Source organism: Xenopus laevis, chromosome 2L, assembly GCF_017654675.1.
Source record: "Xenopus laevis strain J_2021 chromosome 2L, Xenopus_laevis_v10.1, whole genome shotgun sequence".
NCBI lineage: Eukaryota > Metazoa > Chordata > Amphibia > Anura > Pipidae > Xenopus > Xenopus laevis.
The window spans coordinates 113,502,389-113,526,449 of record NC_054373.1 but is presented as its reverse complement, the minus strand read 5'-3'; the positions used below and the strand labels follow the sequence as shown (position 1 = coordinate 113,526,449).

The 24,061-nt window shown below is 35.3% G+C and overlaps 1 protein-coding gene across 3 annotated transcripts in view; it reads right to left on the bottom strand.

The window, feature by feature from the left end:
* Positions 1-1,188: 1,188 nt before the first annotated feature.
* The window catches only part of edar.L (ectodysplasin A receptor L homeolog), a 67,424-nt gene continuing 44,551 nt past the window's right edge, over positions 1,189-24,061 (bottom strand). The window contains exons 4-12 of one of the 3 annotated variants that reach the window (XM_018244825.2): positions 23,790-23,971; positions 22,270-22,355; positions 10,866-10,952; positions 9,571-9,696; positions 8,907-8,978; positions 7,980-8,049; positions 7,365-7,524; positions 4,489-4,549; positions 1,189-3,159 (exon numbers count right to left, since the gene is read on the bottom strand). In XM_018244825.2, the coding sequence (XP_018100314.1) occupies positions 2,819-3,159; positions 4,489-4,549; positions 7,365-7,524; positions 7,980-8,049; positions 8,907-8,978; positions 9,571-9,696; positions 10,866-10,952; positions 22,270-22,355; positions 23,790-23,971 (1,185 nt within the window). In that variant the 3' untranslated portion in view covers positions 1,189-2,818. 3 annotated transcript variants of the gene reach the window in all.

The following is a 24,061-nucleotide window of genomic DNA, read 5'->3' as shown; positions in this document are numbered from 1 at the left end:
CGGATCTTTCCATAATTTGGTTCTACTAGAAAATCATATAAATAAAACCCAATTGGCTAATTCTGTTTCCAATAAGGATTAATTATACCATACAAGGTACTGTTTTATTATTACAGAGAAAAGGGAAATCATTTTTAAAAATTTAGATAAAATGGATTCTATGGGAAACGGCCTTTCCGTAATTCAGAGCTTTCTGGATAAGGGTTTTCCAGATAACGGATCTTAGACCTGTATCTGTGTTTGATTGTCTACATTTTCTTATATCTATGGTCATTTAAACTAATATCAAATGCAAAAAAAAGTTTCAGATTTAAAAAGCACAGCAATAGCTGTTGTATGAGGAAGTTCATATTAAACTTCTGTTATCCACAACTGCACAAGCAAGCAGTAAAGACAGAGTAGACTATAATGTATCATGGAACACTTTTTCAGCTGAAGGATATGGCTGCAGTGAGACTTTTGAATTATTTTATCACAGCACTTAAGTCTGCTAAATCTGTATTTTGTTTCAATTTATCACCACAAAAGACAGTTTCCATTGGAATCCATAGAAGATGTAGACAGCAATCGGATATGAGAGTATATGCAATAATGCAAAGCTATTCAGTGTTTTGGTGCCTCTGCGGAAGTCACAGCCAAGGATTTCCCATATTTTTTGTGATTTAAGTGAAGGGCTATGACACATGGGGGTGCTTTCTCACCTTGCAATATCCAGCAGTCAACCAATAGAATTTTCCATATGTAACTGCCAAAAAAAGCTTTCTCTAGTTGCTGATTAGGTGGATCATTTCATCATCATGAAGTATAACAACTGTAATCAAAATGTACCCTCACATCTGCTTAATGGGTCTGTGCCAATAAAGGCCATTTTGATTTTTTACTTATTTTGTTTTACAGTTAGAATATAATGAAGTATATGGGTTTTGGCAATCAATTCATTTAAAATCTGTCAAATTTTTTCCCACTTGAATATTTCTGCCTAAAACAATGGAGAAATACAGTATAGCCAGAAATTTAATACCAGGTAAGTATTTTAGCTCAGTTGTGAAAAGTCACAAAACATACAATGCCATCAACCTTTATACCCTTGAATGAACCTTGCCTTGTGTGCTGCAGTACTTACTGGTATTAGGATGTTAAAGGGACTTAACATAACAAACTTTCTGAATGCATTTTCTTGTGGTAGATTTTAATTACCAGCATACAAACATATTTATACAATAAAATAATTTATATGTACATAATTCAACTTGGTGGTAACAAACTATTTTATACAAGGTAAAATAAGGATATTTCAGCTGGTAGGGTTATTATACATGAATATAATGGTTACAAAAGTTAAATTCCTTCTGCCACAACCATTTTTGACACATTATTCCATGTGAAATTTACACATTAAAAAACAGACTACTTCTGTGACAATAAGGGGAAACTATGTTGATTTAATAATTCCAAGATATCTTAATGGAAATAATTACTGTAGATATTAATGTTTAGTCTTCATTTTACATTGGCTTCACATTCTTCCACATAAGCATTACAGTTGCTGACTTCTAGCATGCATGTAACCTGTGCTTCTTTCTAGCTGCTAACGTTACAATCTCCTCCCACGGTTTTCTTTTGCTTTCATTATCCCATTTCAGAAAGCCAAAGCCTAGGGGGAAGGTTTATGCAATTTTGTGTTTACATTTTTACAGCAAAAAGGTGTAAACTGTAAAGTAGAAATTGAATGGCCCTCCAGGGTAGATTTTGTGTAAAGGCTCTGGCTGTGTTACATATTTATCAAAGTGTATATGGTAGACTTACACTGAAATTAACACGAAAAGCTTATACTTCAGTGGACTTGCTGGAAAAAGTTCTAGGCTTATTGTTACTTGTGACTTGGCAGCTGTTTCAAAGCCAATAGGATTTTATATGGCAATGGGCTGTGTATATAGAGGCACATACTGTATGCCCTTAGTAATGAAGGAGTAGTCATCAGGAGGAATAAGTGCCAGTGTTTGCTTATAGTTTGTACAGAGCTTAGTTATTGGCCATACTAAGTACAATTCACTTAGAAATGATTTTGGGTGGAAATCATATGAGCAGTTATGGAGAGAGATTCACCATTTTGCTAATTCTGCACTTTAAATTGAACAGAATGAGTTTTTATAAGCAGTTGTAGCTTCTTAGTTATTGTAAGTCACTTCATGGCTTATAACCTGCTTGTTTTGTCCGGATAGCAAAAATATATTGTATATCCTTTCATAAATGGCAGAGAGATAATTATTATCAGTGTCAACACAAGGTACAGCAATATAAAAAGTGTTCTTCATGTGTGTTTCAGTAGGCTTTTATTATAACTGCAACCATGAACTCTGTTTCACATTCCTTATAGTGTCTTGATGGTCCAGAATGTCTCTTTTTTTTTTTTTTTTTCATTTGGCGGCAACAAAAATGCTACAATTTATTTCTTCACAGGCTAACAGAAACTACTTTAGAGTTTATGGTCTTATACTGTGGATGGAGGATGAAAACTTTTGGAAAGCATTACCCCAGTTTCCATTATACGCTCATTTTTTGAATATGTTATCCATGATTCAATTGTCTTTTCAAGAAGTATGCCATTCCATTTGCATTCTCTGTGAGAATAATCCTTCTCAATGATATATATTGTTTAACAACAAAGGTATCTCCAGAATGTTCAAAGTGCATCTTTATACAGGAAAAGCAAATATTCTTCTATTTTGAAATGATTTAGGCTTGCTGGATTTTACAGGGTGCACATTGTGTAACCCTATTCATTTCTTCAATATTGAAGGACGTAACACATCTCAGTTTATGAACTTTCATTTGTGGGTAAAGAAGAAGAAGGTGGGTTTAATGTGGGTGTTCCTTGGGCCCATTCTACAATGTCTGTGCACAGGGATTCCACAGCATCTAGCCTTTCAATCTGTACCAGCCTAGTAAGCAGGTCTGGTATGCTGTATCCAGCAGTACTGATGCGATCAAAGAGCTGAAGTCCATCTGTCATGCCACCAATTTCATCTCTTTTCAAGCCAAAGCTTTCAGCAAGGTGACGCCATGTTTTTACTATGGCTTTTTCTGTATTGTATGTAGAACTAAGCATTCTACTGGTCTTTTCTAGGCAGTCAAAAGGCAACTCCGTAGGACTGAGACCTATAAGAGTGAAAAAACATCAATGGTTGTCAGAGAGTAGCAAATGGTGACCTGTTCAAAAGATGTTTTGTCTCTCCTTTTTTAATTCAATCAGTACCTGATCTATCCCTCACTGTTATCTGTGCAACTATAGCTGTCTAGGACATCTATTCCCTACTTGCTTTATTGTACCCATGAGCACTCTGAGCTTCCTCCCAGATGGGACCCCAATATCCCCAACACCAATGTGCCATTAGGCTGATATTCTTTCTTAAAGTAGTAGGGGCTCTTTTAAATTATAAAAAACAGGAGTTAAAGGACCTACTCCCTTTGTTTAAAATCATGGTTCCTTTCTACATTTGTTCGTCACAGTACTTTGCAAACTTTTGTTTGTAGCTGCATCTACTGTAAATGCCATAACTGTGATAGACTATTGTTGTCTGCAGGATTATGGAAAAATAGCTGGTTAATAATGCAACTCAAAAGTCATACTAGAAAGTTCTTAGAAATATAATAGATCCATGGAAGCAATTCCTAACTTTTTTGCTGCTTGATTGGAAACATAAGAGGGCTCAAGTTTTAACAAGAAAAAGGCTGGCGCATGTGAAACCTATATAAACACAGAGTGTGCTTGACACCAGTGAGACAACATATGGCAGCGGGTGCTGTATACAGCAGTAACTCCTAATTTACTGAAGAAAAAGCAATAAAAAAACAGCAACTCAACAGAAAGCTAACCAAAAGGCTGTAACTAGAGCTGAAGGGTCCTTATGTTATCAGTGAAAGTCTGTCCAAACAATTGAATCAACTTTTAAACTGGGTAAAATATGGGAGAAGCTATTGAAACACATGGAACTGTGGAGGATAATCTGTAACAACACTAGATTATTGATCGTGCCTAGTGTGAGTAAATTTAGGGTTGGATGCCATTAGGGTTATTTACTGTTATGGTTGCACAGGATATTGCTTGCTCTTTTTTTATTTAATCAATCATTTATCATATATTATTGCATCATTGTTACTGGCATTACACAATACATACAGTGTTGATCCAAGGACTCAAATTGCCATGTCACACTGGAAACCCTTCTTGTTTTTTTACCTTCCTCTGGATGAAAGTGAAGTGAGAAGTCTATGAGCAAATGCTTGACGGGGCATGAGCGTTTTTGGACCTCTGTGATGTACATTACAAATATGGGTTTAAAGCATAACTAATATCTTACTTCTGAGTTCAGATGCTTTGCATCCGGTGTACTTGTACATACAACTTGATTTTATTGATAAGACAACAGATGTATTAATATGTAATTTACATTGAAAATCTGTCACCATTAAATTCCGTGTACTCACCTTCTGCAACATTACACACACTGGCATAAAGATCAAGTATCTTTTTCCTCCTACTGTGGATCTGAAATAAAAGATTGCATTACATTAGTTACAGCACAAAAGTTTACAGCAATTTTTTGAAAAGTACTTTTCATCATTCCAGAACCTGTGAACAATAACTCACCACAGGGAGATTTGCTTAGCATAGGGGGAGGAGGACTTTATCTTATCTTTGGCTTATCAAACAGGACAACATTTCAGAAAACAGTGGTCTTTCCATGGCTTAACGTCTTGGTTTAAAGTCTAACTTCAATTGGATTCTTCATAGAATATACAAATATTTGTTAGAGATGAGTCATTACTGTACCACAGCCACCATCTGTGGGTGCAGGGAGGATATAATATAGTTTTCCATATTAAAACATACCACAAATTTGTGCTTAAAATTTGCAGTGATATTTGATTTGATTATGCTATGAGTTTTATGAGTTAATCATAAATTAAGCCTAGCATCAGGAAACTCTTAATTTGATGTAATTAGGATAATATCCTTTAATCTATCCAGAGTAGACTGTATAGCTACACAGAAGCCTCATCCTTCTCTAAGGATCATTTGGGTCCTATTAAAACACAATAGTCAGTTAGGAATTTGGAGACCATGAAAATCATATTACTATGGAAGTAAAACAAATTGCTCCTAGAAGCATTTACTGCTTTGTTTTCCAACAGCAGGGCCATATCAAAAGAACTGAAAGCAACTTCTGGGCCAATTATTCCACAGAACATTAATTATCATTGCTGTTTCAAAGATCCAAGAATGAGAAATGAGTTTGCTGCTAAACAAAAAGGTGTCTGTCAAGCTCTCTTTTCTTTTCACACACTTACATTTTGTGGCACTTACAATTGTGATGTAATGATTGAATAGAATCTGATAATTCTAGGGATTTATAATGAATGAAATGGGATTTTCTGGGCTGTGGCTAATTTATTCCTGGCCAACCAGTAGTTCTTAAAGAGCCCAAAACACAGGAGCCAAAAAAAAATAAAGTGCCTCCCAAGACATCTAATTCAAACACGGATATTGGCATTAACTGTGAGAAGTGTTCTGAACCAGACAACCTTTGACACTCAAGCTGATGCAGAACCACATACCCCAGTATGTCTCAGCATTGCACCACCATACTAATTCTTATATAAGTTGGGGAACATGCCAGATATTCTTGTTATTCTCACTGTAAACTAACTCATGACCATATTAACTGCAATGTAATAAAATAAAGCAGAACTTGGCTCAGATTGTATGTTGTGCAGATGCCTCACATTCAATTAGAGATAATGTGTTTTCTTGCAGGATTACTATCTGTCTATATGGAATTTGTAAAGTATTTACATGCATATAAATATACATTGTATATATATATATATATATATATATGTGTGTGTGTGTGTGTAATGTATATGGATTAATACTGTGGGGGTCATTTATCAACACCGGGCAAATTTGCCCATGGGCAGTAACCCATGGCAACCAATCATATTGCTGCATTCATGGTTCTACTTGCAGCTGGCTTTAAAAAGCTATTCACTGATTGGTGGTTATGGGTAACTGCCCATGGGCAAATTTGCCCGGTGTTGATAAATGAGCCCCTGTGTAATGGCTCTTGCGTTGGAATGGCCGCAGTAAACAAAGATGCCTAAAGATTACAATGAAGCTTTATAATTGTACCTACTCTTTGCACCATACTGTTTTTCAGCCATAATTATAAAACATTTAAATACTGTATATAAAATATGCCAATATGAAAATATTAAATTAATATCACGTATATGAATAATATTGTTATTAAATTGTATTTAAAATATATGAAATATTTTATACAGCTTTATATAGCCCATAGCCTCTCTGTTTGTTTTACAGCTATTCCATTTCTCAGAAGCAGAGGCCCCCATGCTTTTTTTTCTTCTTTTCCTTTTCTTCTTCTTATAACTTATATCTTAAACTGATTGTATGCTTTCATGGACCAAGGGAAATTAAGAAATTCATCCATTAGATTCTGTCATCAGACTAGTTCTAAGTTTCTAACACACACATTGGTTGTATGAACCAGGCATTAGGATCAGTAGATAGCCAATCAACATTTGAAATAGAACTCTGGTATCATCTGATCTTACATATTTGTCTTTCCGTAAAGGATATGATGTGGAACTGTTCCAGTTGACTTAAGGGGCAGAGGCTGATGAGAGATTGGCTTTTCCCCTGGAAGTATTGATAGCTTAGCCCAATAGCCAAGCAGCATGTTTGATAACAGCAAGATTCAGTTGATTGCAGCAAGAAAAAAAATAAGGTTGAGGAAGCTCACAGAAAAATAATTATATCTTGAAAGGTATAAAAAAAACAAATATTTGTAAAAAGGTATAATTAAAACTTAGCTGTACTTTGACTGCATGTTTATAGGAATTACAGTGATTACATTATATTTTGCTTTGCAAAGTTTTGATGAGATTCGTCTCAGAGTTTTGATGAGATTCGTAGAAACGTCTAACTCTAATTTTTTTTCCAGAGCGAATTTCGCCAGAACTTACTTACTTACTTAAACACACTCATTGATAGTTTTTTCAGTGTTAATCACAGTAAGATAAATAAGTCCCACCGTGTTCATTTAACACGTCAAATACAAAATGCCCTGTGCTCTTTAGGGTAAAAATACCCTCTACAACAAATTAATTAAAACAACTCTGTTGCCAATGTTCTAAAAGTGCCTGTTCCATCTCCTTCTCTACCTGTCTGCAAAATGCTCATTCCTAAAAAAAAATCAATGTATATGGCCTGTATAAGTGGGATATTTTTGGGATACTGGGATCTACAATTTAGTGTCAAATGAGTAGTGGTATCTTACCCCTGTTAACTTGCTGTTTGTGGTGGACTTGTCCCTTGCCAGGTGCACTAATGATAAGAGGCAGAGCTCCGCACTCCCTTGTTTGTCTATGGCTGCTTCTTCATCGCTGTCCATGCTACGGCTCAAAAGGCGCTCATTCTCTGACGAGGCATCATTTTCACTAAATACATTAAACATGCATATGTTTAGTACAGTATTGCCATAGTTACAATTTGATTTGTTTTGTAAATCCTTAATTAATACATTAGCAATAGCATTGGTGCTCTACTGATTTGCATTGGAGGCTAAAGACATAACACTGAACATAGTTATACATCACAATGGACACTAGACCCATCCCAATGTATCAGTGGAAAATTCTGACATCATTTCAGTAGACAAGATTTTAGCACTGGCTATATATTTTGTATCTTTTTTCCCCACTGGAGCTTCTACACCACTAGGTCCCCAGCAGCTGCTTAATCTACAGCCCCTGTTGCAAGGTTCTCAGAGGACATTTGCCTACCCCTGTTCTCACTTATTATGGTGGAAGTCAATTGGAATTACTTTGTGTAACCCCCTTTTGTGGTACCTGCTGCTTTTTACAAGTCATGGAATCCACTCACAGCTACTTACTTTTTCTCTGTTTTTGTCTGGGTCTCGGACAGTTTTTCAAATTCATCTTTTTCAGAAAAGATATTCTCCACTGTAAAAAATGTAATGACACTACTAATTAATATGTAAAAAAACATATTAAAATCTAAAGATTTCAAGCAAACTATGATGAAGCCCCAATGACATATAGAAGTTCACTGCATCTATAACCAACAATACCAGCCCCCAAAATAATTACATGCGATTCATAGGATATTTAAATGACATACATGACAGTATAAACCTATTTCTGCTATACAATGAATTATAAACAGAAGCCCAGAGTGCACTGCTGACTGCTACACAAAAAATGTAAGTGTGCCATGCCATTGACACTCAAAAGATAACCTAAAGAGTTATAAAGGCAGCTGCTGTAGACAACCTTGAAGGCATTGATCATTATTGTTATTGTTTCTAGCATCTGGGCTACAAGAAATCTCTGCAGAGTAAATAACTGTAAACAACTGATTTTGTTGACAACCTAAACCCCAGAATATTAGATTTCACTATGCTTTGGTCTTCATTTGCTGACAAAATCTTTTTTTTTTAATCTTTATATTTATTGCATTTTTACACATCATCTGACAATATACATTTTTTGCATAACAATTCAATGAATATGAAGAAGATTTCTTTGCCTTTCTGTGTATTGTGTAATTTTTCTATCTATCTGGCCAATAGACGATTCTTATAAATAAGGGAGGGGATTGAGGGGGGGGGGTTCGGTGGTTGAGTTCATTCACTGACAATATATAATGGTTTCTCACAAGTTTAACTTTCCTGCTAATATTATTTGATTATAAGCAATGTTGTATTTTAACATTAATTAATCTTTTTTTATCAATGTCCATATAAATCTCGGCTCCTCCTTAACACGGCAGTTTAAGGGGAAACTGGGTCAGGTCTTACCTGGCACCTCCTTTTTCTCTTCTTGTTCATTGATCTGAGCTTCCACATTCTTTGAAGGGCCAGTGCAACAGGCTGAAAAAGAAAGACAAACATTTGGTCTTGATAAGTAAGACAGAATATTTTGTTTAATATTCCAATGCTTGATTTGAAAATGAGCTGTTCTGTTTGGAATTTGTATCATATTTCTTTTTATTTGCAATTTGCTTATTTTAAAGCGTGGGTTGCTCTTAATAGATTACAGCATGGTAAAAAAAATCTGAGCTTTGAAGTACTGTTCATTTAAAGGGGCAGTATACCCCTCCTACTTCAACATGAGTTCAACAAATAGGGCTTGTGTTAAATGTACTTTTTGTCTATTATTTTAATCATGAATTTTTTTTTTGTTATTTCCTGGGCTAAACAGGTCAAATGGAAACTGAAGCTCCTCTGTCCTCTTCTACCTCGCAAGAAATAATTTTCTTTCATGGTGTTTAGCTCAATAAATAACAAATCCATAAAGAGTAGGCACAAAGTATGCTCAGCATAAGCCTTATTAACTGAACAAGGAGTGTATACTATCCTTTTAATGCTGCCCACCCAAATCACTCAGTCTCCTAACTTGGCCTACAGTGGACTGAGGGTTAAAATAGTCCCCTGTGTTTCCATTAACACCATACATTATTACCTTGAGAAGAAGGTTTGGTCTTTAAAATGTAGAACATGATGATTAGAACAATGGCAATTGCCATGATGAATATTGTTGACATTGCGATAATCAGTGCTGTGGCCAAATGTCCTTGTCCAGACAGTTCTACTGAAGAGACAAAAGTTGTGTTAGTTAGACAGTCCTTCTTAAAATATACTGATATGCTAAATACATGCATGTCTTCCATTACATATTCATCATTGACTTTCACATGTGAAATTTTATGCATTCATTAAAAAAGGTTTTCTTATACTAGGGGGCAGATTTATTAAGGGTTGATTTGAAAATTCTACATTTTTTATTTTTTTTTATGGTCAAAACTGTCAAATTCAGTTAGTGATTTATCCAAACTAGATTCGAGTTTTTAAAAAAAAAATCGAATTAGACTATTCGCCACCTAAAACATGCCGAATTACTGTATAAGTCAATGGGAGCGGTGCAGTGACCAATTTGGAGTTGTTTGTAGCCTTCCTGACATTCAAGTTTTTTCGGAGAAAAAACTCAAATCGAGATTCGATATTCGATTCGAGTTTTTAAATCTGTAAAATTAGTTTTGCATATTTGATTTTATTAATAAATAGTCGAATATTCGAATTTCGAGTAAAATCAAATTCATGTGAGTTAAAAAAAAAACTCACTTGAATTTGAAAATTTGACCCTTGATAAATGTCCCTTCCAATGTTGAACTGTGTATTGGATCTATCTACTTCCCTGATTCTTCAGAGCAGTTCTATCCCTAATACAAAACTGAGCAGAGAAGGATCAGGAGATGCTTTGTGCATCAATACCTTAAGCTTTTTATAGTTCTGTGTAGGGCATGTTTAGAACAAAAATGTTTGTCCATTAGAAAAGGACAAGCCAGAGAACATTAACCAGTCCCATTGGCCCAAAGACCATGTATACTGTACATAAGTTAATTTAGCAGTCAATAAGTATTTTCTGATATTCTCTGTATCTTATTTTGCATTTTGGTAAATATGCATTTACATGTATATTCCTGCTTTGTTATATGAAGGGTATAGAGTCCAAATATTAATAAAGGTCAAATTTTCAGAATTCTAACAAATTTTGAAATTATTAGACAAATGCAGGTGCTGCGAGGAACATGCACATTATTTGGTAGTTACCAGAGGCAATTCTTAGGCTTGTGCTTAACAACAGCTCTGAAGTTGTGACCAACATTTATTGAACCAATCAAACAACCTCCAGGAAATCATGCACAGATCTCAATTTTGAATTCAGTAGTTACCATCATATTTAACGTGTGCTCTTACCTTTGTGTGGATGTTGGAAAGGGGAGATGGTGCTGGAACCTGATGTAATGGTGGCGCTGCCAGAAACTGGGGCTGATGACCCAATACCTGTAGTGGAGACATAAATCACTTAATGGCCAAAATGGAAATAAATAGATATCTTTAAGAATATATTTGACAATGTAAAGTGCTTTTGAACACAGTGGTAAAGATCAGTGGACACTATAATGCTGTAATACTATTGCTGCAGTACATTTTACACATTAAACAATACTACAGTTTGGCATGTGCTCTAATTATCATATTTCATTTGAATAACTCATTTCACTGAGATTCAATAATCAGCAATATGTCAATATCTCAGAAATCATTAAAAATATAAATGGATGTAAATTGCAAAAGTAGTCGGAAAAGTATGTTTTTTTCCGTTCAGGGCCCATGACATCACAATGTTTGATGGGGGTTTTCCCTTAAGTCAGAGGTTTAAACACTGAAATTAGAAGTCACAGCATTGTTGTTGGTTGCACTATGGAACCACTTCTTCGAACAAACGGAGGCATTGATCAACTAAATTGTCTTTTGATGTTACACGTAATCTGTATGAAGAACGTATTTACGTTGTTTTTTTATTGCAAGTAATATTTGCAGTAACTCTTTCCCTGCAAATAAAAGAGTGCAAGTAATGTACATAACTACAGTTCCAAATTTTGTTCTAATTAATGGCTAGGCGGCATAAAACATATCATTTCAAAATCTTACAAAGGAAAGCAGCTTAAACATCTGAGGCTATATTGCTTTGGTAAGCAGTGTGTTGTCTGTTACTGCCAGATGAGCCACAGGCAGATCATAAAGATCTCATTGTAAAGATAATCTTTGTTTTACCATATAGATCTGAGTTGTTCTTTGCATGAAGTCCCCAGTGACCCTGACTACCTCTATATGTTCAATGCATAGCTTGTATCAACCAATCCCATCTGGGTATTTTTTAATAAAGGACACTTCAAACAGAGTTAATTTAGGTGCCATAAAAACTTAGCATCTTAGTGGAAAATGACTTTCCTAAAGGAAAATTCATATCCCACCTTGTAAGTCAGATCATAAAATGTAAATATTTCCGGGCACACAATCCAGCACATGATAGAAACGGCTCTAATTTAATATATTTTATTGCTTTCAAATGCAAGCCCAGACTCTCTTGTCGTTAGTAAAAGCTTTATTAGATTTGCTCATTTCTTAGTTAGGCATGCCTTTATATTTGGTTAACTGTGAAATGCATAGGATCACAGAATTTGTCAGCACATAAGGAATTATTTTACTATCCAGTCTGCATTGTTTTTCTGTTTTAATATCTAAATTGGAAGGATGTCATTGGCAACAAGGGATACTTTAACAGAAAATAATATGACAATTCCGTAGCATTTACATTTTCCAAAACACTTGCAAGTTGATCCAGGGGAAGACATAAAAAGCCTCTAACAGGGCAACTGAGCCTCATAAGGAAAACAAACTCCTTAATGATGCCGAACACAATGGGGCCTATTGTTAAAGCGTAGAACTACTGTGTTAGATGCAACTCTGACTTTAACCTTGTATTTATGATGAACCTCAAGTGTCTTTTTACAAAATAGCTCTAATTATTATTTCCATTTTCCTGGAAAATTGAGTGAAGAAGCCATCAATATTTTAATTTCTTGTTCCACTGTGATCATAGTCATCGAAATGCAATTAAAGAGATACTGACACCAGCACCAACTTTTAATGTACACTCATATTTTAAAAAGTCGTTTTTTAGTGTCAGTATCACTTAAAGACAATGGGTTTTTACTACTTCTATAACTTCTACTACTGCTTATAGTTTTGAAGCAGAGGAATATGCATTGCAATTAGAATAATCAGCAAAATCCTGAAAGATCTATTTACAAAAGACAGACCACTGGCTGCAGCTGAAATAAGTCCTATTGCTTCTAATAAAAAATAATAATTTTCTACTAAAAATAGAGAACCTACACGTGAAACATTGAAGCTTGCAATGGAAGAATTTAAGAACAAGATAGATGCTTTTTGGTTGGGTAAGGTCTCACCCCGAAATGTTGTGCAGTGTACCTTTTCTGCAATAAATGTAGCCATAAGCCTTGCACCTTCCTAACTCGTTTAAGACCCTGCCCACTCCAAAATGAAAAGCACATGATCAAGTGAGCTGTTTTTGCACTGGAAAAAATGAATAAATATGCATCACATTTATCACATAGTGATCAATAAATACATCACTTAGTTTTTATGAGTTACAAAGTTATCAGTGATTTACAATTAGGTTAGCTAATTATTAGGCAGGTTAGCTTTTGTATTGTTTTAGGTTTTTATTTGATTTGATTCTCTGGAATTAGCAACTGAAATCTCTTATTTTCTGTAACATTTAGAAAAGATGTATTTTGTGTATAATATATATATATTAAGCAGCCTTGTCTAGACTAATTATACCTTAGGGGGAAAAAGGTATTGTCAATGGGATGTAAACAATAGTGGGCCCTTACTGCCTTTAGAAACGTGTCTGTTGAGAAATGGCATGAAACAGATTGCTCTGTGTACCTTGGAAGGAATTTTGGCTTGAGCGCATCTTTTGCATGCCATCTCAATATGTTTTGGCAACTTCCACTCGCTTGGTACTTATCTTGCATAATAACTCTATATTATAGTAAGTATTGCCATACAGGTTTAATAAGAAGTATTCTATCCAAACCATATAAACTCATTGCCTGGCTTGGAGGCTGTGTTCTAGAGGAAATCCGAGTAAAATGCTTCTGAAAGAAGCATAATGAACTATACATAAAGAGCTCGTGTCTATAAAGAGTGCCACGCAGCTGGATTGCATTGGACAGATTAAGTACAAGACTTTATATCCATCCAGCTGTAAAAATATTAGCCTGGCTTGGCTAGATTCTCTTTGGATTGTGCCTTTTTATTACAGTCTGACATGGGATTGTACGGAGCCCCTCACTTTTATTGCTTGAACATGAGAACTGGTGTTTTATGGCATCTTACAGAAGATGCAGCTACAGGGCTTTGCTATGATGTAATTTCACTTCCCAAGTTCTGACCTCTAGTTTTTTTTTACAAAATCAATATATTCATACAGTTTAACAGCAGATAGAGACAAAACTACTATACTGTTTATCAATGTTTGGGGATGATGCTGCTGCATACATTCAAGCTTCTATTACGTTCAGATAAGGAAAATGCATGTACAACCTATACTGCTTCATCACCTGAGATACAACAGATCTTCTGTTTCCACCAGAAAGCAAGAACTTTGCATAGCCAAAGCCAGCAGAAGTAGTCAATCAAATATCTATTTTTTTCACCTAACAATCTAAACATAACATTTAATACAAAACCACCTGTATTAGTCTCTGTCTAGCATTTTACAGGTGTTGCGATCTCCACCCTTGACAAATACAATGCAACTAAAATACAAAAGCAAATGACTCTCTCCAATCTCAAAGAAAAACATTAATTCAGCAATAGGCATTTGTTTTTCCTAAGCTCTCTCTTTTAAAACCTAATTCAGTTGAATACTGAATAAAATATGTAGATGTGTATAACTTATTGTAGCTGTCTCTTATTTATTAACACAACAACTTAGCCAGCACTATCATTGTGCTTTCTATGCCATGAGATCCTTGTGTCCCTAGAAAATTCTAGACATTATCATCTTGATATAATCTGTAAAATGGCAAATAATCAGCCCATCACATGTAAAAAGTTGCACCTAACTGCAGCAGTACATTTATTCCCATCCTGTGTGTCTCCTGCTGTTACTGGGCTATGCTTTCTACCAGTATTTAGAATGGAATGATGAATGGCGGAAGCTGCAATTCAGTAATATATGGTGTCGTATATGCATGTGTTTAAGGCAGAAAGGCAGGCTGGGTAGGAGTTGCATATATGCAAATCTGCTTTTCATGGTTTTCATCGGTTTGTAGGGCACTCTGTTATTTTAATGTTTGAGTTAATGCATGAAAAAAAGTGGTGGGGATGATGTAGTATCTGCATGTTTACACAGTGTACCTGTAAGGCAGAAAGGCATTCTGGGTAGGAGGCAGACACAGGAAGTGATAGGGGATGGTATGAGAGAGGAAGTAGAGGAAGGAATGAGAACTGTACAATGAATACAAATTGATGCTCCACTGCAGGCTGGATGTGTCATCTGTACATTAAGCACACACACTGAATGATACAGATATAACAGATGGGACACACCTGGTGATCAATGTACAGTTTGGAACTGTAGGAAATGGTTCATTATTATTTGCTACCCCAGTTTACCATGGGATAACCCATTTACCACAACAAATGGAACATTTAGAACAGGAAGTTTGTTTTTTATACCACATAAGAGTCAAGTGAAAATAGTTGCTTTTAAGGTTTCAGTCACATACCTTGACGTAATTAACTTTACTTATCTATGTATATTTTTATGCTTATACATTTCATGCTCATGTGCATTTAACCCTAATAAAATGGAGGATAATTGTTTATGTGATCTTCACAGCCACTCGCCGCTATACTGTTCCTAGCAATAATCCTCTGCATTATTTTCTTACTTACTGCTGACCATGCCCTATGCCTATTTGTTTCACCTCTGATGTTTCAGGGGTGTAGTTTATGAGCTTAGCTGTTCTGATGTGATTAGTATTCTTTGAGACTTCACATAGGCAAGCAGATGTTTTTCCGTTTGCTTAATAAATGTAATACATTGAATACAGACAGCTTTGCTTTGCATGCTAATCTAGAGGCAACTATTTTCTGGATGTCATCTGCCTAAAATTCCAGGATTGATTTATTTCAGGGGTATGTGATTGTGTGTTTGAGAGATCACTGGGCACGCTCTGATGGTATGTGTGGTTTTGTAGAAGGTGCCAAGTTAAGCACCTGCATCAGAAGCTACAAACAGTATGCAGCTGCTGTTCCTGAAAATCAATTGTCAATGGGGCCCAGTGTTTCTTTAGAAAGAACAACAGCAACGTTTTGGAGATGTAACAAATGTACGACTGCATTCTTTCCACAGTACAATATGTGCCACAAATTGGCACAAGGGTTTCCATCTAAGTTAATAGAAAGTGAGTTCTAAGGGTTATTGGAAAAAATGGTGTCACTGTCTCTTATTTGTAGAAATTGCTATAACAAAGCAATTCAAGATTAAAGATTAAATATATGCTTTATATTAATGTGTACATAGGAAACTCCCATTAATTTAATGTTAGTTAGGACGAAGTCTTGCATGAAGGAATGTACCAAAACATATTGCTAAGCTTTCATCCTTACGTCTTGACGCATTATGGCTAGAAGGAAAAGATTACATGAATGATATATATATTTATTTCTCAAAGTGCAATTCTTTTTCAACCAATAACCTTTTCCAAATTAAGTTAATGCTAGCCTTGTTTTTCTTGATTTACAACTTACAGGCCCTATCAGTTGTTCTGTGTTTGTGTCCCTTCCCCATACAATTCAAAGCACAGTTCACAGTAATGCAAGAAAACATAGTTAAATATATGTGTAGCTATTTTTTGGCCAGGCTTATTATGAGATATTTGTAGGGCAGACTGTGTTAAAGCTTGAGTTAAATGTTATATAGAAGTCTATGGCATTCCTAAACTTGCTTGGGATTATACATTTTTATATATTAGAGATTACTTGAGTACTAGATGTCTAGAAATGCAGTAGAGACCTTGCTTTTCTATTTCAAAGATGATTTTCGAGAAAAATCATGTAACTTGGGAGAAAAATTGTAAAATAATGCAAATTAATTTACGATTCTTGGCACATCTATGGGATTCAATAATTTCTCCAAGGCATGCTAGTAGGTAAAAAAATATATTTTATTCACATCAATAGTTAAAAGACATGGATAGTATCCCCTCTAACGCCTAACGCGTTTCATGCTTACCCAGCACTTAGTCATAGGCAGAATCCAACTAGTCTCTCTTGCTCTGTTCCTTAAGTACTAGCACATGTAGTCCCTCCCCTTAATAAAACCAATCACATGCATATGTTACAATTGCCATATATCATCCAATGGACTACTGGCTTTGTTCTTTGTTCTGTTTTTTACCTACTAGCATGCCTTGGAGAAATTATTGAGTTTATGGTTTTACCTCTGTTTGGTCACTAGAGGTCTCCGGCATGCTTACCAGTAATATTTATTGATTATGCTCCCAATTTGATTCTAATAGTACATCTATGGGATTGATTACCTGAGATGTGAAAGGCCATGTTTTAAGACTACTAAAATATTTGTACTTATATATAATGCCTGAGCGCTCGTTATAAATAATTATCCCTAACGTTTTTTTTGCGTTATATAGATGCTGTCACTTAGTTCAGAGTGCTTTAAGAATGCTTGCTTAGTGACAGTGCCCTAAGGCAATGCTCTTCAATATTTTCTGTGCCATGGGCCAATTATCTGCTCTTTTTCATGTTTGGGAGGCTGAGTTATTATAAAGATTTAATTCAAAGGGGGCCAAGAGTATGTGTGAAAGGGCCACAACTAGACTTCAGTTGGACAGTTACTCACAGATTCACAAGAAAAATGCATTTTGCCGTTCAGTAGATATGGTTTAATAAGTTTAAATACAAAATATTTTGCATTCTTTAAAAGCAGAGTTCTACCTTCAGAACCTGTATTTGTAGATTATTTTCTGTAATTATGTTGATTTTTATTTTATAATACCTACAGTAGTATTGTCATTTTTCATTCACATTTTGTTTCATTACAGATTGCTATATATATATATATATATATATATATATATATATATATATATATATATATATTATATTATATATATATATATATATATATATATATATATATATATATATATATATATATATATATATAGAGAGAGAGAGAGAGAGAGAGAGAGGCAAAATGTACAATCCTGTATAGACATTTCCATCATAAAATAATAATTTTTGCCTTCTTCAAAAATGTGGTATTGCCATTTACATTGTATAAATGTGGTATTTCTTTTCCATCAGTACAAAGTTCACATAAGCTTAAGCCTTTCGAAAAAATATAAAATACACAGTATTTATTGCCTATTATGACATATGGGTAAATATGAATGAGTTACTCTAGGTTAGTATTGTTAGTGCAGGATTATAGAAGGCAATGGTTTATAGAAAGACATGGAAATAGCTGACAAACAAGTGCATATAACTGATGTTCAGATTATCAGACGATCTCAACCAGACACATTTTTCTTTTGTGTGCTTTTTTCTTCATCCTTGAACCTGAGAACAAAACAAAAGATGTGCAGTGAGGCTTGTTAAAATGAGTCTGTTAGGTTGGTAGCATTTGGGTGAATGTGGGTGAAAGATAGACCGTGTATAAAGCACTTTAAACTGAGTAAGCAGGTATACAAGGGACACAGTCTGCCAAGGACTGCATACTCTTCAGTATCTCTCTTCATGGAAGATCCAGAAGCTCCAGTTTTGTTCTTCATGAAACAATCTAGGGAACCTTATTGCAGCTACTTTTGTGGGCGGCTTTCAGTTATATTTTTTCAATTTTCTTGTACTGACTGGATCCTGCAGATGATTCATTCTTCTTAGTAAATCAACTGCATCCTTATATTCCAGTTAATCCTTTGTATTTACTGTTGTTATATGTAGTGTACACAATATCTTAAATTATAAACTTATATTTCTAAATATGTGTTCACTTTGTTAGCAGTCATCAAATCAGTTCCATTGGTTCTCCATGTTAACATAATATGGGCTGGGAAGGTTTTTCAGTACTTGGCCAGAGTCCACAGCAAATGATTTAGGATATGGTATCCTAGTGCTGTCCAGCTAATTACATGTACTGGCCTGATTAATTCTCATGTAGCATGTTCAAAGGTCATATTAAAATGATAATGTTATACAATGAAGTCTATGGAGCCATAGAGGCCCAAAAATATTTTCAAGGGCCATATCTGGCCCATGGGCCTCCAGTTGAACACCCCTGCATTATACTAATTTTCAATCTTCTTACCTCAGTATGATTTCTGGCATCCTTTCATTGCTTACACACATTAAATACACTCTTGTTGGCTTGTCTTCATTGATGATATAGTTTAGCTGAGTAATTTTTCCGATGATCATTCATCTGCCATTCTTTCATCATTCTCTCTGGCTTTTCAGCTGAAGCTAATTTTAAGTTCTTCTGCTTTCATTACCATCTATTTATTTGTTTGTTTGTTTGTTTAACCATATTTGTGCTTAAGTTGACATTTTGCACTGCTGTAAAGTATTAAAATTGATAATACCACACATAAAATCCATATCTAAAATGCTCTTTGCATTTGATCGTCTCATGTACTCCTTTTTAGTAGACCCAAGTCAGCATATAGTTTTAAGCACCCATTATAGTTTTTATATAGGGATAAACAATTCAGTTACAAAGTACAAAACCTGATAGGGTTAAATGATCTACTTGGGTATTTGTAGGGTTGCAGCCAAAAATTGCATCACATGTAAAGTATTATATAAAGTTAGTGGAAACATATGGAGAACCTGGGTAGCGCTCATTTATGTTTTGATTAGTAAGGCTGGTAGACTCAATAATAATACCTTAGATCTTGATTTCCTTTAATAAAAAACTAGCCTGTTTCTTACAAAATCAGAAATACACGTGATAGTGCCAGGACTTGGTGGAAGCACACAAAACACACATAACAAATGGAGACCTCATGCTTGATTGGCCATAAACTGCTTGTTCCTGCAATTATAATTCATGAAAACCATGTCTGGAAAATATATTTAGTAGACCTTGTTGACTGAATAGTATTACATATGAGTGGATGCACTTCTCCAAGCTCTTTTGTCTGATGTCATCATTTGTTTTCCTGCTCTCCTTTCCCTCTAGTTTTCTTCTCTCTATGCTGGCCATTAACACTACTACTATGTTCTCTGTCTTTCACCTCATTTCACCCCTTTTACCCGCTACACCACCCAGTTCTATCACCTCTTTTTGTTATCTCTCTTGTATCTTTCCAATTTCACTTCTACTGTTCATTTTTATGTGCATTTATATCTTTTCACCTTTCCATGTTCTTTTAATTTGCCATTTTATACTCTTCTCATGAACCGTTCCCATCTTCTTCCCCTTTACCTTCTTTCCAATGTACCAGAATCTTCTCAATCACACCCTCTGCCCTGTGGCTGTCAATCTTTTGCAATGCAATTCTCTGCCCATATGCCACCCCCCATTATCTCCAAATGTGCCATGCTCTTATTATTCTCATTTTATTTTTTTCTCATTACAACTTTCAAGTTTCTCATTCCCTTCCTTTTGGCTACCGTACTTTTGCTGGTACCAGGTAGGTGTGAACTATGAAGTTACTGACACAGCCACTTGAATATGTCATTTTAAGAAAATAAACAAAAACAACAACTTGTTCTGCTTTGATATGTTGCTGGTTGGAAGAGGTTTACATCTGTATTTGGTCATTCATTGACTGTGCAAAATTGCAGATCCTCAGCTCACTCACACAAAACAATTACTGAATCATCATTTTGTTGAAAGGTAAATAGTATTTTATTATTGACAGCAAGATGGTCCCTTATTTTTCACTTAAAACAACCTCCTAAGTCTGTCTATCAAGTCTATTTTAGTAACAACCAAACAATCCTTATGAAAGGATGGGTTATATTGTTTTGTGACAAGTAGATTGCTAATAGCATCCTATTGCAGAACTCGAAGAATTGCTCATCATAAAGAGGACACATACAGATAACAAGAACTCTTTTTCCTACATGCTTTGTGTGTATGCAGATATACAGCAGCCATTTTTCTGTTAGTAACCTTCTACTATATACCTCCTGCAAGTACTAACTGGATTATGGTGGTGAATAGAATTAATTTCATGTATTCCATCTATAATCTTATAGCTTCTTAAAAAGCCTTAAGGATGTGACATATTTGGCTTTGTATTTCTCCTACAACAGAATGATGTCCGAGTGCTCTAAAATGCTTTGCAATGATTATAAAGGTGGCCCTTGTATTTCTACATTCCTTAGTCAACTTTGGTGAAGTGCTCATTTTAACATTATCAATCATTAGTTTAATCTCTAATTACCAATCCCATTATTTTATGTCTCTTGGTTCAGAAATGTTAATAGTTAATACTGCACCAATGCAGTAACCTAAGATGAATAAGACATTTGCTTCCAGATTGTAGTAGCTGTTGACTAATTTGTTACTGGACTGGTGCAAATTTGCTCACTGTTAATTAATGAGCCCCATTGTCTTTACACACACACACTCAAAACAAGTAACAAGATAAATAAGAAACATGAATGGTAGATATTGCCAGATCTGTCTCTTAAGTAACACATTCCCATCTAGGTATAATATGTAGTGTAAAATCAGAGCCATGTTGAGACTACACAAAAACCGTCAAACAAGATTTTGAGAATACTACAGTAGACTCAAAGTGCACCATGGACATACCCAACTCTGGTTTTTCAGCTGCTGAATATTTGCTCACGTTATGAATACCGGGAGTATTATAATTATATACAGCTAGAAGCAGTATTTCCTTTATTTCCTATATTTCTTTTATTACTTTCCTTTATTATTTTCTGCAGTACAAACAATATGGTGACATTAAGGGGCACATTTACTAAGCTCGAGTGAAGGATTCGACCATCGAATAGGCTACTACGACCTTCGACTACGACTACGACTTTGATTCGAACAATTCGAACTAAACATCCTTTTGGCCATTCGATAGTCGAAGTACTGTCTCTTTAAAAAAAACTTCTACTACATATTTCAGCAGTTTATACCTACTGAGGTACATTGTTAGCCTATGGGGACCTTCCCCATCAGTTTTCTAAGGTTTTTTTGATCGAAGAACAATCCTTTGATCGATCGATTAAAATCCTTCGAAAGATTTTTACTTCAATCGATTGATCATAGTATTTGCGGTAAATCCTTCAATTATGATATTCGAATTCGAAGGATTTTACTTCGAGGGTCGAATTTGAGGGTTTATTAACCCTCGATATTCGACCCTTAGTAAATGTGCCCCTAAGTGTAATATTATTTTTATAATATAAGTGTGTTTGGTATTTTATGTTCGATTCTGTGCAAGTAGTGTGATGCCACAATACATGTAAGACTTTGGCTTTTTCGTATTTTCTACTTATGGACTATTTTACAAAATAAAAGTTACTTTTTATGGCAGACACTCTAGTACTGTGTGATACTCTTGTTATTGGTATTTCAATTATGTGCAGTTGAATTATACATACATTTACAAATATTATATAAGGACACAAAAAATTGCTATAGTTTGTTTAAGAAAAAGAATTTAGAGTGTTGCCCAATAATCTTTTTGAGACAGCATATGAGAAATGGTGGGATACTTACATTCCTTGGTGTTTGGAGGAGCAGACAGGCAGGAGTAGCACACGTTCCCATACATGCTCTTAGGACGGTTCTCCAACATGTAGTACCTAAAATAGGCAATGCAATGACATCCAATAAAACCTGGTAAACTGTTATTCAGTATACAATATTTAGATTTTACAAAAGATATTCTCTTTAGAGTTAATAAATGTTTACAATATGGCAGTTGTGTGGACTTATAGCATCTAAGTCTATTAAAGGAATATGGAGAAATATATGTTAATTGCCAGTACTATAGAAATAAACCTTAACGCAAAAGTAAACTTAGTCACCCTGATTTACCTTTGCTTTCTCTGTCTGACTTACAAATCACTGTACAAGGAAGGTCACGTGCACACTCAGGCCCTTCAGTAGTGTTTCCGCTTGGTGCTTAGAAGCCTTAGGGAGACGGCACCCCCCAAAAAGACGAGTAATCAATAATGCAGGCTAGCACACACAGCGAGTTAAACCGGGGTCATACCCCTGGTGCGTTTATAGCGTCACAACGTTTCGGGGGCGTTCCCCCTTCATCAGGTGATGAAGGGGGAACGCCCCCGAAACGCACCAGGGGTATGACCGCGGTTTAACTCGCTGTGTGTGGTAGCCTGCATTATTGATGACTTACAAATCACAACAGTTCTTTACAGCCAGTGACAATATTTGCAGATTAGAACTGACTCATGAAAATATACTAATTGCCACTGCCTGGCCTGGAAGACAGATATAACATCAATATAAAGCTTGAAGTGATGTCATTCAAGGAAATGTGGAAGGGGTAGCAGAAACAAATGCTCCCACAGACCCAACTATGACCCACAGGCTCACAGACACATATGCATTTCATTTACCCACCCAATACCTACATGTACTGAGTCTTATCCTACAAAATGCACACAAGACATGAATGGATGAATCAAATGGGATTATAACACCTAGATATTATAATGGTGAATGAGGTATGGAGAGGACATGAATACAAGTGATATAAAAAGCCATATAAATTATAACGTATCAAAACTAGTACCAACTGTAAAAGGTACTTTGGACTTTCATTTTGTCAGGTTATTTGGATTCTCTAGCAGAAAGACCTTATTTAGGTTGTAGTTATTATCCCACAATCCCTATAAACTTCCTGAGGGATCACGAATCATGAACCAGACCACTGACAGGGCTCCTGCTGTCCCTCCCTGATGAACATAGAACAGACCCAACTGGTTCTTTGGTCTATGCTCACAAGGGTCTGAGTCAATTGCTAACCATTTGCTTTTCGGATAGTATACAATACTTAGTTCCCTTGTATAAAAGGGTATGCTGAATGTTATTGACATGTAACAATCACTCTTTATCTGTCTCTACACATCTTACACACCTTATTTTAATTTGGTTGCCAGTGAAAACTTGTACCTAAATGTCACTTTCTATTTTGGATCAGTGGCACCTTTTCATTAGCCATTAGGGTGTAACAAAGGGACTCATTTTACATATAAAGCAAGCAACCTTACCCAGGAAGACAAGGCCCACATTCTGCATCATTCTCACGGTCCCCTGGAGTTAGGACAGTAGCACGGAAAAATCCCTCGCAATCTTTGTGTCTTCTGCAAATCTGGTAGCCTCCTTTTGAATATTTACCAGACTGGCAAGGAACACAGCCAAAGTCTTCATCTTTAAAGCCATAACCACAGCTCTACAATGACACAAATTCAATTTTGTCATTTGTATAATACCTTTACCTTACTTACAATGCTTACGCAACAACTAAATTTGGTTAAATGTT